The sequence below is a fragment of the Bos javanicus genome, chromosome 18, assembly GCF_032452875.1.
Source record: "Bos javanicus breed banteng chromosome 18, ARS-OSU_banteng_1.0, whole genome shotgun sequence".
NCBI classification, from domain to species: Eukaryota; Metazoa; Chordata; class Mammalia; order Artiodactyla; family Bovidae; genus Bos; species Bos javanicus.
In genome coordinates this window covers 15637936-15656225 of record NC_083885.1, presented here as the reverse complement: position 1 = coordinate 15656225, position 18290 = coordinate 15637936, and the positions used below count along the sequence as shown (strand labels likewise).

At 46.7% G+C, this 18290-nt stretch overlaps 1 protein-coding gene and 1 long non-coding RNA gene across 2 annotated transcripts; one reads left to right on the top strand and one right to left on the bottom strand.

Annotated features, from left to right (window-relative positions):
- Window positions 1-4176: 4176 nt before the first annotated feature.
- On the bottom strand, window positions 4177-4775 carry LOC133230131 (large ribosomal subunit protein uL22-like). The gene has a single exon (XM_061387088.1). The coding sequence runs from the start codon at window positions 4730-4732 to the stop codon at window positions 4178-4180; it is 555 nt and encodes a 184-aa protein (XP_061243072.1). The 5' UTR covers window positions 4733-4775; the 3' UTR covers window position 4177.
- A 6692-nt stretch (window positions 4776-11467) lies between these two features.
- LOC133230129 (uncharacterized) lies at window positions 11468-12502 on the top strand. The gene is made up of 3 exons (XR_009730754.1): window positions 11468-11568; window positions 11997-12163; window positions 12238-12502. It is a non-coding gene; the product is annotated as an uncharacterized LOC133230129 (long non-coding RNA).
- The last annotated feature ends 5788 nt before the right edge of the window (window positions 12503-18290 follow it).

Below are 18290 nucleotides of genomic sequence, written 5' to 3'. Positions count from 1 at the left end.
TCTGCTTTATTTGACTGTGTGGATCACAATAAACTGTGGAAAATTCTGAAAGAGATGGGAATACCAGACCACCTGACCTGCCTCTTGAGAAATCTGTATGCAGGTCAGGAAGCAACAGTTAGAACTGGACATGGAACAATAGATGGGTTCCAAATAGGAAAAGGAGTATGACAAGGCTGTATACTGTCACCCTGTTTATTTAACTTATATGTAGAGTACATCATGAGAAACACTGGGCTGAAGGAAGCACAAGCTGGAATCAAGATTGCTGGAAGAAATATCAATAACCTCAGATATGCAGATGACACCACCCTTATGGCAGAAAGTGAAGAGAAACTAAAGAACCTCTTGATGAAAGTGAAAGAGGAGAGTGAAAAAGTTGGCTTAAAGCTCAACATTCAGAAAACAAAGATCATGGCATCCAGTCCCATCACTTCATGGCAAATAGATGGGGAAACCGTGGAAACAGTGTCAGACTTTATTTTTGGGGGCTCCAAAATCACTGCAGATGGTGATTGGAGCCATGAAATTAAAAGACGCTTACTCCTTGGAAGGAAAGTTATGACCAACATAGACAGCATATTAAAAAGCAGAGACATTACTTTGTCAACAAAGGTCTGTCTAGTCAAGGCTATGGTTTTTCCAGTAGTCATGTATGGATGTGAGAGTTGGACTATAAAGAAAGCTGAGCACCGAAGAATTGATGCTTTTGAACTGTAGTGTTGGAGAAGACTCTTGAGAGTCCCTTGGACTGCAAGGAGATCCAACCACTCCATTCTGAAGGAGATCAGCCCTGGATGTTCATTGGAAGGATTGATGCTAAAGCTGAAACTCCAATATTTTGGCCACCTGATGCAAAGAGCTGACTCATTTGAAAAGACCCTGATGTTGGGAAAGATTGAAGGCAGGAGGAGAAGGGGACAACAGAGGATGAGATGGTTAGATGGCATCACGGACTCAATGGACATGAATTTGAGTGGACTCCAGGAGTTGATGATGGACAGGGAGGCCTAGCGTGCTGTGGTTTATGGGGTTGCAAAGAGATGGACACGATTGAGCGACTGAACTGAACTGACTGAACTGAACTCTGTATATAAGTTAAATACAGCCTTGACAAATTCCTTTCCCAATTTGAAACTGGTCTGTTGTTCCACGTCCAGTTCTAACTGTTGCCTCTTGACCTGCATACAGATTTCTCAGGAGGCAGGTCGGGTGGTCTGGTATTCCCATCTCTTGAAGAATTTTCCACAGTTTGTTGTGATCCACACAGTCAAAGGCTTTGGAATAGTCAATAAAGCAGAAATAGATGTTTTTCAGGAACTCTCTTGCTTTTTGATGATCAAAAGATGTTGACAATTTGATCTCTGGTTCCTCTGCCTTGTCTACATCCAGCTTGAACATCTGGAAGTTCACAGTTCAGATACTGTTGAAGCCTGGCTTGGAAAATTTTGAGCTATATTTTGCTAGTGTGTGAGATGAGGGCAATTGTGCACTAGTTGGAACATTCTTTGGCATTGCCTTTCTTTGGGATTGGAATGAAAACTGACCTTTTCTAGTCCTGTGGCCACTGCTGAGTTTTCCAAATTTGCTGGCATATTGGTTGCAGCGCTTTCACAGCATCATTTTTTACAATTTGAAATAGCTCAAGTGGAATTCCATCACCTCAACTAGCTTTGTTCGTAGTGGTGCTTCCTAAGACTCACTTGACTTCACATTCCAGGAAGTCTGGCTCTAGGTGAGTGATCACATCATCATGATTATCTAAGTCATGAAGATCTTTTTTGTATAGTTCTTCTGTGTATTGTTACCACCTCTTCTTAATATCTTCTGCTTCTGTTAGGTCCATACCATTTCAGTCCTTTATTGTGCCCTTCTTTGCATGAAAACTTCCCTTGGTATCTCTAATTTTCTTGAAGAGATCTCTAGCCTTTCCCATTCTATTGTTTTCCTCTATTTCTTTGCATTGATCACTGAGGAAGGCTTTCTCATCTCTCCATGTTATTCTTTGGAACTCTGCATTCAAATGGGTATATCTTTCCTTTTCTCCTTTGCCTTTCTCTTCTCTTCTTTTCACAGCTATTTGTAAGCCCTCCTCAGACAACAATTTTGCCTTTTTGCATTTCTTCGGGATGGCCTTGATCACTGCCTCCTGTACAATATCATGAACCTCTGTCCATAGTTCTTCAGGCACTCTATCAGACCTAATCCCTTGAATCTATTTGTCGTTTCCACTGTATAGTCGTAAGGAATTTGATTTAGATCATACCTGAATGGTCTAGTGGTTTTCCCTACTTTATTCAATTTAATGATCTGAGCTACAGTCAGCTCCTGATCTTGTTTTGGCTGACTGTATAGAGCTTCTCCATCTTTGGCTGCAGATACAATCAATCTGACTTCAGTATTGACTATGGTGATGTCCATATGTAGAGTCTTCTCTTGTGTTGTTGGAAGGGGATTCTCTTCTTCAGGATCCTGACTTGCTGAGAGATCAAGGAACAACTTTCTCAGCTTCCTTTTCCTTGATCCCAAGTTTACAAACTCCTTTCCTGCAGCACTGATGGACAGGGTCATATTATCTCCCTGGGAGCTGAAGAAAGGTGAGTGACTGTTAACTTTTGTTAACACTCATGCAGGTTCTCTGAGGCAGGCCATTACGTATAAATATATTTTCAAAAGCAAGAAACAGTTCCAAGACAGAGTCAGAATTGGCTCTTCCCTGCAACAATACTTGTTCTGCCCACTTGACAGGCATAGGTCAGTGACACGTGGGACCTCAGTGTTTTGTGAATCATGAGGATGCTGGCCCACTTGGGCAGGCCCTCCTCCAGCGCTCTCCTATGATCCCACCCTGGCCTCCTAGTGTGCCTGGACCCTGGTCCAGCTCCCCTCCGGAGACCTGGCAGGGCTCTGGGACCCTGCCCCTGTTGTATCTGCTCACATCCCTATCCTTTTATTTCTCCTTCAAGACATCTTCTCAGTTTACTGTTAATTTTCTTAATTGATTCATATTTTCTTAATTATTATAAAAGTAATCAAATGTCCTGGTTAAAAAAAAAATGCAAACAGCTCACTGAGATAGAAGATGAAAAGGAGAGGTTTTCCTTTTCCAAGCTTCTCAAGCCCCTCCTGTATCAGTAGCTTCAGTTCAGTTCAGTTCAGTCACTCAGTCGTGTCTGACTCTTTGCGACCCCATGAATTGCAGCACGCCAGGCCTCCCTGTCCATCACCAATGCCCGGAGTTCACTCAGACTCACGTCCATAGAGTCAGTGATGCCATCCAGCCATCTCATCCTCTGTCGTCCCCTTCTTCTCCTGCCCCCAATCCCTCCCAACATCAGTCTTTTCCAATGAGTCAACTCTTGGCATGAGGTGGCCAAAGTACTGGAGTTTCAGCTTTAGCATCATTCCTTCCAAAGAAATCCCAGGGCTCATCTCCTTCAGAATCGACTGGTTGGATCTCCTTGCAGTCCAAGGGACTCTCAAGAGTCTTCTCCAACACCACAGTTCAGAAGCATCAATTCTTTGGCGCTCAGCCTTCTTCACAGTCCAACTCTCACAGCCATACATGACCCCTGGAAAAACCATAGCCTTGACTAGACGGACCTTTGTTGGCAAAGTAATGTCTCTGCTTTTCAATATGCTATCTAGGTTGGTCATAACTTTTCTTCCAAGGAGTAAGTGTCTTTTAATTTCATGGCTGCAATCACCATCTGCAGTGATTTTGGAGCCCCAAAAAATAAAGTCTGACACTGTTTCCCCATCTATTTGCCATGAAGTGATGGGACTGGATGCCATGATCTTCGTTTTCTGAATGTTGAGCGTTAAGCCAACTTTTTCACTCTCCACTTTCACCTTCATCAAGAGGCTTTTTAATTCCTCTTCACTTTCTGCCATAAGGGTGGTGTCATCTGCATACCTGAGGTTATTGATATTTCTCCTGGCAGTCTTGATTCCAGCTTGTGCTTCTTCCAGCCCAGTGTTTCTCATGACGTACTCTGCATATAAATAAGCAGGGTGACAATATACAGCCTTGACGGACTCCTTTTCCTATTTGGAACCAGTCTGTTGTTCCATGTCCAGTTCTTTTTTTTTTTTTTTTTTTTTTGTGCTAACACGTGAAATACATTTACTAATTAAGACAACCAACACTTTTATTTGCATTTATTTTTTGCGGCATTTATTCCTGGGCCATAAGTTTTTGTTTCTTCAGTTTCTTCTGGGATATCTTTTTCTTCTGTGCAACCTCCTCTTCTGGTTTAGGAACAATCTGTTCTTTTTCAGTAAGGATCATCTCAATGTGGCATGGAGAGCTCATGTAGGGGTTGATCCAACCGTGAGCTCTGTAAGTCCTGCGCCGCATCTTGGGGGCTTTGTTCACTTGGATGTGCTCAATGACCAGAGAATCTACATCTGAGCTCTTAAGTTCAGCGTTACTCTCTGCATTTTTGAGCGTGTGTAGTGAAAATTCAGCACTCTTTTTGGGCCGCCGACCCTGCGTCCAGCCCCACTGTTTAGCCTGTGCGCACCTACCAGCTCCACCGTTGTAACGACGGAATGGCACACATTGTTTCTTTAAAGTGACATCCTTCAGATACTTGGTGACTTTTCGGATATGCATACCCTTTATGGCCTGGGCAGTTTCACGAGTGTTCTTAAAGTGAACATGAAGATTTGAACATCTTGATTTGCATGATTTTGTGGGGTTTTCTGGGTCAAGTGAATAGCGCACCATTTTTAGGGGTCACCTCAGGCCGCTTACCGGAAAAGCCATGTCCAGTTCTAACTGTTGCTTCCTGACCTGCATACAGATTTCTCAAGAGGCAGGTCAGGTGGTCTGATATTCCCATCTCTTTCAGAATTTTCCACAGTTTATTGTGATCCACACAGTCAAAGGCTTTGGCATAGTCAATAAAGCAGAAATAGATGTTTTTCTGGAATTCTCTTGCTTTTTTGATGATCCAGCAGATGTTCGCAATTTGATCTCTGGTTCCTATACCTTTTCTAAAGCCAGCTTGAACAACTGGAAGTTCACGGTTCACATATTGCTGAATCCTGGCTTGGAGAATTTTGAGCATTACTTTACTAGCGTGTGAGATGAGTGCAATTGTGTGGTAGTTTGATCATTCTTTGGCATTGCCTTTCTTTGGGATTGGAATAAAAACTGACCTTTTCCAAAAAAAAAAAAAAATGCAAACAGCTGTCTGAGATAGAACATAAAAAGGAGAGGTTTTCCTTTTCCAAGCTTCTCAAGCCTCCCCTGTATCAGTAGCTTAGCATCCCAGCTAACTCCTTGTTCTCTCCATACAGCCCAGGGCATGAGACAGTCTCTGCTTGCAAGGGCCCTACCCTGCCCTACTCAGGGAAATTGGCTTGCACAGGCAACCTCACCAGATGTTTGTGGGGATGGAAGGCATATACACCACTAGCCCCTCAGCACAGAAGTCTGAGCCCCCATGCTCATCTCTGGGCAGCAAGGTGACCAGCATCTGCTGGGTGCCTGGTGCTGCTGCCCATACCCCAGCACTGGGGGGAGAAGGAGTAGGAGAGGGGGCTCCTGGCACTGTGCCTGCAAGGGAGTTGCTGACTGGGGTGGTTGACAGCTTTTTCTGAAATGCCAATAAATCACCAATCTCTGCCTGGCTCACTAGGATAGATTCCGTCACTTAAAAACTCTAATCCTCAGAAGCTCATCACCCCCTATCCAGTGTCTTTATGTTCCCATGGCAGTTGACAAACATAAGACCTCTGGTTGGTGGTGTCAATTATAAAAATATATGCACAACCTAAAAGTTGAGTTATATTTTATTCAGTGGAAGTTTCTAGGACTTCAAGCCCAGGAAGCAGCATCTCCAAAAACCCTGAGAGAACTGCTCTGAGAAGGCTAGTTGTGCAGCCAGGTTATAAAGAAGTTTTGCAACAAAAGGCAAGTAGTAGAAACAAAAGATTAATTAATTAAAGCTAACTAGTTCCAAAGAATAGCAAGAAGAGATAAGAAAGACTTCCTCAATGATCGATGCAAAGAAATAGAGGAAAACAACAGAATGGGAAAGACTAAAGATCTCTTCAAGAAAATTAGAGATACCAAGGGAACATTTCATGCAAAGATGGGCTCGATAAAGGACAAAAATGGTATGGACCTAACAGAAGCAGAAGATATTAAGAAGAGGTGGCAATAATACACAGAAGAACTGTACAAAAAAGATCTTCACGACCCAGATAATCATGATGGTGTGATCACTCACCTAGAGCCAGACATCCTGGAATGTGAAGTCAAGTGGGCCTTGGAAAGCATCACTAGGAGCAAAGCTAGTGGAGGTGATGGAATTCCAGTTGAGCTATTTCAAATCCTGAAAGATGATGCTGTGAAAGTGCTGCACTCAATATGCCAGCAAATTTGGAAAACTCAGCGGTGGCCACAGGACTGGAAAAGGTCAGTTTTCATTCCAATCCCAAAGAAAGGCAATGCCAAAGAATGCTCAAACTACCACACAATTGCACTCATCTCACATGCTAGTAAAGTAATGCTCAAAATTCTCCAAGCCAGGATTCAGCAATACGTGTACCGTGAACTTCCAGTTGTGCAAGCTGGTTTTAGAAAAGGCAGAGGAACCAGAGATCAAATTGCCAACATTTGCTGTATCATGGAAAAAGCAAGAGAGTTCCAGAAAAACATCTATTTCTGCTTTATTGACTATGCCAAAGCCTTTGACTGTGTGGATCACAATAAACTGTGGAAAATTCTGAAAGAGATGGGAATACCAGACCACCTGACCTGCCTCTTGAGAAATCTGTATGCAGATCAGGAAGCAACAGTTAGAACTGGACATGGAACAACAGACTGGTTCCAAATAGGAAAAGGAGTCCGTCAAGGCTGTATATTGTCACCCTGCTTATTTAACTTATATGCAGAGTACGTCATGAGAAACGCTGGATTGGAAGAAGCACAAACTGGAATCAAGACTGCCGGGAGAAATATCAATAACCTCAGCTATGCAGATGACACCACCCTTATGACAGAAAGTGAAGAGGAACTAAAAAGCCTCTTGATGAAGGTGAAAGTGGAGAGTGAAAAAGTTGGCTTAATGCTCAACATTCAGAAAATGAAGATCATGGCATCTGGTCCCATCACTTCATGACAAATAGATGGGGAAACAGTGGAAACAGTGTCAGACTTTATTTTTGGGGGCTCCAAAATCACTGCAGATGGTGATTGCAGCCATGAAATTAAAAGACACTTACTCCTTGGAAGAAAAGTTATGACCAACCTAGATAGCATATTGAAAAGCAGAGACATTACTTTGCCAACAAAGGTCTGTCTAGTCAAGGCTATGGTTTTTCCTGTGGTCATGTGTGGATGTGAGAGTTGGACTGTGAAGAAGGCTGAGCGCCAAAGAATTGATGCTTCTGAACTGTGGTGTTGGAGAAGACTCTTGAGAGTCCCTTGGACTGCAAGGAGATCCAACCAGTCGATTCTGAAGGAGATGAGCCCTGGGATTTCTTTGGAAGGAATGATGCTGAAGCTGAAACTCCAGTACTTTGGCCACCTCATGCGAAGATTTGACTCATTGGAAAAGACCCTGATGTTGGGAGGGACTGGGGGCAGGAGGAGAAGGGGACAACAGAGGATGAGATGGCTAGATGGCATCACTGACGCGATGGACATGAGTCTGAGTGAACTCCGGGCATTGGTGATGGACAGGGAGGCCTGGCGTGCTGCGATTCATGGGGTCGCAAAGAGTCAGACACGACTGAGCGACTGAACTGAACTGAGATATCTAATTAAAGTTAATTAAAGAAAACTAGATATCTCAAGGAATTTAACAATTTTCTACACATGGAAAGATGCAAAAGTCTGGGCTTACTGAAATCATTCCTTTGCTATGCACCTCAGCTATCTGGGTCCAGTATCCTATGACTTCACATCCCGAATTTCCTCTGAGATCACCATAGGGAGTGGCTACAGCCTGGTGGCTGCTAGATGTCAGGTATTTGCTTCCTTCCTAAGTTCCTTTGGACCCACCAGCTCACTGTTGGTGGTGGCTGAAATTGCTGATGACTGTGACATCCTTTGTTTACTGATATGTCAGGAAATATTCCATTTCTCAGAGGCATCACATCTGCAGACCTTTGGCCATGGGACTGGGCATGAAGGGTGAGTGTACTCTCTCTGGGTCTTTCTAGGATATAACCACTGGCCAGATGTGCCTGATTTCTGGTCCCAATCTGTCCTGGCTGCAATGAAATCTTGAATGGAATGCTTTCCCTGGGAGAATGGCATTGAAACATGCATAATATCATATATGAAATGAGTCGCCAGTCCAGGTTCGATGCATGATCTGGATGTTTGGGGCTGGTGCACTGGGACGACCCAGAGGGATGGTATAGGGAGGGAGGAGGGAGGAGGGTTCAGGATGGGGAACACATGTATACCTGTGGTGGATTCATTTTGATATATGGCAAAACCAATACAATATTGTAAAGTTAAAAAATAAATAAAAATTTATAACTCAAAAAGAAAGAAGAAAAGTGAAAGTAAAATAAATAAATAAATAAATTTACTTAGAAAAAAAAAAAAAGAAATGCTTTCCCTTTCTTTATCTCAGTTTCCCCATCTTTACTAATCAACATTGATTGAATTCACTGTTTTACTTGTAAATACAGTTTATTTGGGAACTTCCCAGTGGCTCAATCAGTAAAGAATCTTCCTGCGACGCAGGAGACATGGGTTGGATCAGGAAGATCCCCTAGCGAAGAAAATGGCAACCCACTCCAGTATTCTTGCCTGGGAAATCCCATGGACAAAGGAACCCAGAGGACTACAGTCCATGGGGTTGCAAGAGAGTCAGACACAACTTAGCAACTAAACCCCCATCAGTGGCTCAGAGGTATAGAATCTTCCTGAAATGCAGGACACCCAGGTTTGATCCCTGGATTGAGAAGATCCCCTGGAGAAGGAAATGGCAACCCATTCCATTCAGTATTCTTGCCTAGAGAATTCCATGGACAGAGAAGCCTGGCAGGCTACAGTTTATGGGGTCTCAAAAGAGTTGGACATGACTTAGAGGCTAAACAACACTTTATTTATAATATCTTTGAGTCCTGATACTCATTCCTTAAGGCAGGTACTCACTTTGTCCTTGTCCTCCATGTTGTTACAAATTTTACAACCTGAGGCATGGAGAGGTCAAAGGGCATCCCTATAGGGCACAAGACCAGTGGGTGGCAGAGCTACGGTTTGAGCAATCTAAGCACAGCCCCCATGTTCTGGCTTGCCGACTCAGGAGGCCAAAAGGGGAATTCTTCAGTCCAGCAGGAGCCCCAGGTCCTCTTTTCACAAGGGACTTGGGGGATGAGGAGAGAGAGCAAGCCTTGGAAAGCACTTGCCAGCTTCATACCATTCAGGGAGGCCCATGAGTAGACGAGGAAGGCTGGGGACCCTCCAAGCTGTGGAGTGAGAGCCCCCAGGGGCTTTCACAGACAACACAGGCTTGGGCCCGGAGCAATGGCCAGAGGCTGGTTCGTAGACATCTTCACCTCCCCCACCCCTCACCCCAAGATGGCTGTGGCCACCTTCCTCTTAAAATCTCAAAGCCCCAAAGTGAAACAGGAGGGAATGGGGCAGGGTACAATCTTTAAATACATCTAAGATGGTAGATGAGTTGATTTCCACTAGGCCTTAAGCCTCAGTATACTCTCACCGTGACACAACAGCAAGCTAAGTGATACACCCACAGACGACATGACAGTTCCAAGGCCAACCATCAAAACCCAAAAGTGGACAGTGCCCCCATTCCTGGACATCTCTGTCTCTTCCTCAAAATAGTTGGAATAACCCTTCCACTCATTAGCCTATGAAATTACTCAGCCCATGAAAACTAAGCACACCATATTTAAGGGCCTTTCACCTTACAAGATGGCCCACACTCTGTCTGTGTAGTGTTTCTCTCTAAATAAATCCACTTCTTACCTATCACTTTGTCTCTCATTGAATTCTTTCTACAACAAGATATCAAGAACCTGAGCATCATTAGGTCCTGAAACCAGCTATGTAATCTCATTTGGAAGACTGAGGCTTTGGCTTAGGTTTTGGCGAGGTCCAAATCCTAATCTGAGGTGAACAGTTTCAACAGGGCCAGCCCCGCCAGTCACCTGAGCATTTCCCCCTAGTGCAGTGGTCTGGGGCTTCAGCTGAGGATGCAGCCTTTGCTCACTTGTCCTTCCCTGGGGCTCTTTTGCAGGCAGGGGGACCTACGGGCCCTGCTGCCGAGGAGGGGGGTGACAGCAAGAACTAGTGGCCCATCAGGGCTGTCCCCATCCCCCCAGACATGTCTCGAAGGGAGAGGCCCAGGAGGCCCTGGTCACTGGTGCAGATGGAAAGGACTCCAGTCCCTGTCACATACACACCTCCTGGGGGAACCACGCTGAGGACTGTGGTTTCAAGAGAGAGAAACCTGAATCCAACAAGCTCCAGAAGAAGGGGGTTTGTTGGAAGCTACTGGGGCTTCTCACCACTCATGCGCCTCAGGGACAACTAGAATAAAAGACTCAAATACTACAGGGTGGGGCCCACCCGGCCCTGCCCTGTTGCTACATCTGTCTTCCCGACTTCCTCCACACGGGAGTGACCTCAGATGGCCTCGGCCAGCAGCGGCCTGAAGCAGGGTTTCGATTCCTGGCCAGAGGCTGAGTCCAGGCCACAGTGGTGAGAGCATCATATGCTGGTACTAGACCAGTGGTCAGTGATCAGGCCTTGGCTCTTTGGCTTTAAGGAAAAGAATTCCCACAAAGACAAAAAGGAGTGAAACAAAGTATTTATTAGGACAAAAAAGAGTACAGCACCTCTGGATAGACATACAGGCAGACTCAGAGAGAGCTGGGCCCTCATGGAGGTTTAAATCACTTTCTTTGGGGTTTCCTTTGGCCAATTATTTTGATTTGCCTGGTTCAGAGTCCATATTTGGAATATCTCGATCTTCCCATGTGTGTAGGTGCATCTCTTAGCCAACATGGATTCTTCTGAAGAGGCCTATGGGTAGTCATCATCACTTGCCTTTTGACCATCAGGGAACATTCATTTCTCCACATGTGTAGTCAGGGAGGTCTTCTGATTTTGAGAAAGAGAAATACGTGGTCTCTTATCTTCTATCAGAGCAGGGCCCAGACTCCTCTCCCAATTTTCCTGCTATTCTCATCTTGAAGTATTAATCCATAGGGAACAAATCTCCAATTGCTCCTCTAGGGTGAGGAGGGGGCCCGTCAACCCCCAGCCACAGGAAATACAAGGCTGCCACAGCTCCAGCCATCACCAGAGGGGGACTGCTCCCTTGCCTTACTTCCAGCCTGTCAAATCCAAGAAAGGGGCTTTGATTGGCCAAGCTCGTGTCAGTAGCCCATTCCTAGCCCAATCAGGTTGCCGAGAGGGCAGGACAACATGACATAGGCAAAGCCATTGGCTAGAGAAGGAAACTGGAGAAGGAGACTCACTGAGGGCCAGGAAGTCAATTCAGTTGTTTGTATCTGTTACACCTCTGTGAGATTTCATTTCCTCACCAGTGAATTGATGCCGATGTCAGTGACCACTTCATGGGTGGTTGTGGTTTAATGATAAGATAGTGAAGTAAATAGTTTGGTGCCTAGAAGTAATCCACAAATATTGGCTTTATTATTGTTGATGTTAATAGGATTTGCTGTAGCTAAGTGAGGAATAAGGTTCCCACTGAGAAGGTTGTGGGTGGAGCAGGGCCTCAGCTGTCGGTCCTGCCTGAACCCCAGTATTCTTGACGTCACTCGCCCATTAACATGCCCCAGGCAGCAGAGAGGAGGGCTCCCTCCCCAGCTGAACCCCACCCCACCCCCATCTCAGTTTCTTGGTCATCAAACGGACAATAATCCAGACTTGTTTTCCTTTGCTACAGTTGCGAGCAGCAAGCATGAAAGCCTGCGAAGGGAAAACTGCAACGTCTTACTAACAGTTTATTGTTGTTATTAATTATCAGCTCCAGAAAACTGCTGGGATTATGAGCGGGTATTTTCCCCACGTTTCCTCTAAAGGCCATTACAACGAGGGAAGCCAAGCAGACTTAATTTGCTAATGCCAACCACTAAATTATGCAAAACCAGATCTGCTAATGAATTTCTCCCCTCTGGCTGCCAGTGCTGATTAGTTTGGGGTGCCTTGTTGGAGGGAGAGGCAGGGAAGGGGCCCAGTGCTCAGCTCCCTCTTCCACACCCAGGCAGCCTGCACACACCCCCTGGATGAGGGCCTCTTAAGATGTGACTCCCTACCCGAGAGGCCTCGAGGGGGCTGAAGAGCTTCTTTGGTAATTCAAGATGGTTTTCGGTTTCTTCGGTTTGAAAAGAATCTCATAGCTTATTTCAGAGGAAGAAAAAGAACACCTTTGAATTAAATGTGAGCCCACAAATGACTTCTCTCTTTCTCTGCTTTATTTCTGACGACTATTTATAGATCTGAGTCCATCACTGCAAATGAAGGACCTTTTCATTCTCCCTCAGCCTCCACTGCTCCCATCCCAGCTTGTGAGGATGATGGTCATTGAGGGGCTCAGCTGAGGCTCCCCTCCTGACAAGGAGCTCCTCCAGGAGAGGGGTGGGGCTGCATGCCCAGGGCCAGGTGAGGCAGGCACAGGCCTCATATCCACCTGGTAAGTCATGGCAAGCTAAGGAAAAACTCTTGGCTTACTTAGGCCAAAGAAGGTAGTTTATCAGAAGGATGCAGGCAGCTCACAGATGAAGAGAAAGGCCTGAATGACCTTTCCCAGCCTTGGAAAGGGCAGGAGCGGGGCAGCCTGGGGACCCAGGTGACAGGGACTGTATTTTCAAGGCGCAGTTCTTCCCCAAGGAAATCCAACCAGTCCATCCTAAAGGAAATCAGTCCTGAATATTCATTGGAAGGACTGATGCCGAAGCTGAAACTCAAATACTTTGGCCGCCTCATGCGAAGAACTGACTCACTGGAAAAGACCCTGATGCTGGGAAAGATTGAAGGCAGGAGGAGAAGGGGACGACAGAGGATGAGATGGTTGGATAGCATCACCGACTCAATGGACATGTGTTTGAGTAAATTCTGGGAGTTGGTGATGGACAGGGAGGCCTAGCATGCTGCAGTCCATGGGGTCGCAAAGAATCAGACACGACTGAGTGACTGAACTAAACTGAACTGAGATACTCCCCAGTTGTTCTTAACTGAAGTGGTTCAAATCCCTCAGTGCCAACCCCGTGTGTGACCTTGGCTGGGTTTCTGACTCTGTCTGGGGCTAATTTATTCTGTGAAATGGGGCTCACAGAGCCTTTCTCCCCACCTCTCACAGTTGCTGTGTGTATAACCCAGATGCCAGCTGCAGTTAGACACTGTTCTTTGAAATTTAAATTAAATTGGCTAGGACTTCAATCCCTTGTGAACAGGAAATCCAATATTTTCCCCCAAGATTTCTGTGACTCCCTGGGGACGGCTGCACTCAGGGCCACCCCCTGCCCCTGCTGGCCTCTCCTGCTCATTTGTATCTCACTCCTGTGGCTGTTTTGGCGTCTGCTCAGCGCTGATCCCCACGTGCAACTCAGCACCTCCCTAAAGGCTCCCAGGAGACATTTACGTGTGAAATTTACTGAAAATGGGGGCTGGGGAAGAGGAGGTTTACTCGGTCAATCACAAACAACCACATATAGCATATTAGACTGTTTTCAAAGACACAGAGAGGCAACGTAGCCTAGTGGTTAATAGCTCAGGCACTGGGAGGGGGCCCGTGGAGGCTCAGATCCCAGCATTGCCACTTACTGGGCATGTGGCCTAGAACAAGTGACCTCATATCACTTCCCTACAGAGTGAGGATTAGAAACTTCATGATGCGTGTGTGTGTGTGTGTGTGTGTGTGCATGCACGTGCACCACTTATGACACGCCCAGGACACAGTAAGTCGTATAAGGGTTACGGACTCTTGTGAAGAATCAGCCTCCTGCCCTCTTGCCTGGCACTGCCCACCCCACCTCCTTTCCTCTCCTCTGTCCCAGTCCCACCTGAAGTCTCCTTGCATTTCTTATGTAGAGCAGTAGGATGCCTCTTTGCTTCACTGTCACCTTCTAAACCAGGATATCACCTTCCACCTCTGAACTGTTTTATCAAGGGCTTTCCTAAAGTTGGTCTCCTCCTTTAGCAGTGCCAGTCGTCAAAATAATTGTTTCATATTCAATGCATGAAGAGTGTATAAATGTGAAAACGCTTTGAAAACCCCAAAGTACAGCCCACAGATGAAGCGTCATTTACCTGTTTCTACAAGTACCCATTTTGTGGACAAAGCTTCCTCGGAGGTACCTAAGTTTCTCTTGGCTCATGTTACTGACATCCATCTCTTCCCATTGTTGGTCATGAGTAAGATGGTAAGGATTTTTCTGAAAGAATCCTTTTCGGGCTCAAAATGAACTCAGTCCCCTGAAACTAAACAAATCTATCTCTAACCACCCCTTCCCAATTTTTAAACTTCTTACTGGAAAATAATTTACATAGGGAAAGTCATGTCGTCAACTTTCACACCTGCACCACCAGCCCTGCGCTCAAGACACGGACAATGACCCACTCCCAGAAGCATCCCTGTGTTTCCTTCCATCTGACCCCAAAGGGAGCCCGCCAGCCATCCTGACTGCTACCAGCTCCCTCAGCTCTGCCTGCTTCTGACCTTTACATGCACGGAGTCTTACCTTGTACATGATACTGCGTCTGGCTCCTTCCCCACATGGCTGTGAGATTCACGAATATTCCTGCAGGTCCCCGTTGCTGCACAGAACTCTCTCCTGCGCAGTGTCTACTGCTGATGAACACTGGGGTAGTTCCCACTGCTTTGGACATTCTAGTTGTTTTTCAGCACACATATGGATGTATTTCTGTTGGGTATATACCTAGAAGTAAAACTGTTGACTCACTGGTACCCTTGTGTTCATTTTAAATAAAAGTTGCCAAGTATTTTTCTTCCCACCTTCTTTTCTGAGCATCTGCTCTCAGACCACATTCTGTGGGTCATACCCTAAACAGCAGTGCTGGGATTGGAGTCTATGCTCAGAGGCTGACCTCCTAACCAATAGGCCACACTGCCCTCCCATGTTTCTGAGAACAAAGACTGTAGTATACAACAGAAAGTTGTGTGTAGATTGCAATGTAAACCTCCATGTGCAGTGGGCATGTCTGCTCTTCACTCCAAAAGGAAACACTACCACTCTCTTCTAAGGTTGTTTGCTATTCAAACATCCTGGAAATGACCATCTGGAACGTGCAGTGGGCATGTCTGCTCTTCACTCCAAAAGGAAACACAACGTGCAGTGGGCATGTCTGCTCTTCACTCCAAAAGGAAACACTACCACTCTCTTCTAAGGTTGTTTGCTATTCAAACATCCTGGAAATGACCATCTGGAAAGAACGCAATCAGTGCCTGTGCTCACGAAATGTGCAAAGTACGAGAGACCCTAGAGGATTATCTCTAACACCCGGCTCCTCGGCCTGGAGGCTGGGCTCTGGCCACCTGCAGCATCTGCTGCCTCCGTCCCCAGCAGAGGTGCTCGGGGTGTAACACAGCCGGAATGCCTGGGAGCTAGCCTGGAGGGGTTGCAGTGCCATGTGGAAGACACCAGCTGCTGCCACACTTGGGGGCAGGGGGCACACCAAGGCCTCAGCCCGGGCCCTGCAGGGCTCTCCCCATCTCTCCTCTGCCCTCTGCCTCCCCCTCCTTCATCTCTGCTCCCCTGACCCTCTCTTTCTCCCTGTACTATACCCTCTCTTCATTGCTGCTTCTCCTTCCCTCCTTCTTGCCTTTCATGTATCTCTCTTACTTTCCTTCTCGTGCTTTCTCTCTGGATGATTTTATCTCAGGGACTGTGAGACTTTAAAGGACAAACTTTAAAAAACAAATTAAACAAACATGAACCACAAATGTGAGGAAGCAAGAGAGACTCACCCACAATCCCCCACCGTGAACACCAACTCCAGAGTTTTATACACACACATGTCCGCACCTATCAACACACTTCCTACCAAATTGGGATCCTAAGTAGACAGAGCTCACACTTCCTGGCTACTCCAGAGAAGAGGAGGCTTGTGGAAGGAGCTAAAGGAAGGCTTTCTTCCCCTTGAGAAAAAGAATGAGAAGGAATCCAGGACCACTGCAGACTGCCCAGAGCGTTGAACTTCCAGGGCCCAGACAATCCTAAGCCCCCTCTCCCAGCCCATTCCTGTCAGCAGGGTGAGGCCAGGGGCAAAGTCAGAGAGAGGCCTTGGCAGTGGGGGGTCCCAGGACTGGCCTGGGGCAGAGAACCACATGTGAGCCCTCAACCCAGAGCAGAGGCCAGATCAGAGGCGTGTGTTGGGGGCAGGAAGGTAACAGGTCTGGTACGTGTGTGTGCACATGCTCACACAGCAGCCACTGGGGTCCCTGCCACGGCCGCACAATTCTCTTTTCTTTGACTCAACTCTGGACTGATTCCCACCCTTTGATGTGTCTCACCTTCGACCCTATTGCAGGCTGGGCTGGAAGGGTAGCCTGACTAAACAGACCGGGGAGACCTCCAGGGTTGGCCTGGGGCCTTTGGATTGTCTCTACATTTTCCCTGTTACAAACGTTCCATTTCCAACGTTCCTGAAGGATAAGGATTGTTACAAGAAACTCAGACAGCAGCCAGTATCACAGAATGTTGGACGTTCTCCCTACCCTCCCCTTCTTCAATTCCACTCCCCATGAAGGTGACCACCAGAGACAGCGGTTAATACCCTCTCAGAGTTATCCCTCACAGAAACCAAAATATGAGCCCACGGGACATTTTGTTCCCAGCGCACTGGCCTGCAGAGTTCCACAACTTCCCTTTCACTCACTCATCAAGGCTTCGGAGGCATTTTGCCAGGTCAGCACACACAGAGCTGCTTCGCAGTCGAGAGGGCTGCTTAGAGAGAGAACCCCGTCAAGATCTGGCAGGTAAGAACTATCAGTCTTTGCACATCTGCGTGTCCTGGGCACTGTTCACAGCCTGAGCAAGACGCAGACAGCCCCATGCTCACAGTCCCCACCTTCCAGCTGTGCGGCCCTGGAGAGGTCACTCGACCTGAGGGCCTGCCCGTGGTGCTGTGGGGATTAAGTGATCCTCTGTGTGGGAGGCTTGGCAGAACCAAAGCGTGCACGACTGTGGGAACCACGACAGTTACCCCAGAAACAGACAAGCGAGGGGAGGAGTGGCTGGAGGCATGCAGCCTCTTCACTCCGCTTGTTTCCAGTTTTCCACAGTGTTCTCATTTATTCCACAAACAAGATCACTTTCCTCCTGATGCACTTATCAGATCACTACGTTTGGAGTGTTAGTCTGAAAAAGGCTGTTAGTCTGACCACTCTCTGTGGTCACCTCGGGCAGCACTTGGGGTCCCTGAACCTTGCCTTCTGTCTCTAAAATGGAGAAATGGAGAAATCAATCCCATCCCTCAGCCGCCTAGATGACAGGAGAAACTTCCTATAGAAGTGCTCTGTAAACTGAGGTCTTGTGGACCTAGGGGGGAATTGTGTGGGGTACAGGCTGTGCCCCACTAGAAGGTTCCCTCTTGTGAGGATAGAAACATGGACTCAGTAAATGCTAGCTGCATAAACGAAGAAGTCCCTAGAATATTTAGCAAACGGACAGGAGGGAAGAGGAAATGCTGATCACACCTAGAGTGTGTCTCCTGCCTTCTCTCCTCTCCCTTCACTCTTTCCTCCTTCCCTCCCTCCTTTCCTCCTTTTATTCAACACAGTGTCCTGACTTTTTTAGGGGAAGAAGAGATTAACAATGACACTAGCTGACAGCTCCTCCATATCGCACACATTTTGTGGTTTACAAAGCACTGTCACATGGTCACATGCTTTCTCTTTTGACCACTGAAATTCAAATTTAAGTAGGCCATCCAGTGTTTTGTCTGACAACCCAATACCCAGCCTCTAGGAGACCTCCCCTCAGCTCCCACAGGCCCGACCCAGGGCCTCCCAGTGAGATAAACTCCCCTTCCTGGTTCATCTGGAGTTCATTGACCCTAAATATTCATTGGAAGGACTGATGCGGAAGCTAAAACTCCAATACTTTGGCCACCTGATGCGAAGAACAGACTCATTGGAAAAGACTCTGATGCTGGGAAAGATTGAAGGCAGGAGGAGAAGGGGACGACTGAGGATGAGATGGTTGGATGGCCTCACTGACTCGATGGACATGAGCTTGCGCAAGCTCTGGGAGTTGGTGATGAACAGGGAAGCCTGATGTGCTGCAGTCCATGGGGTCGC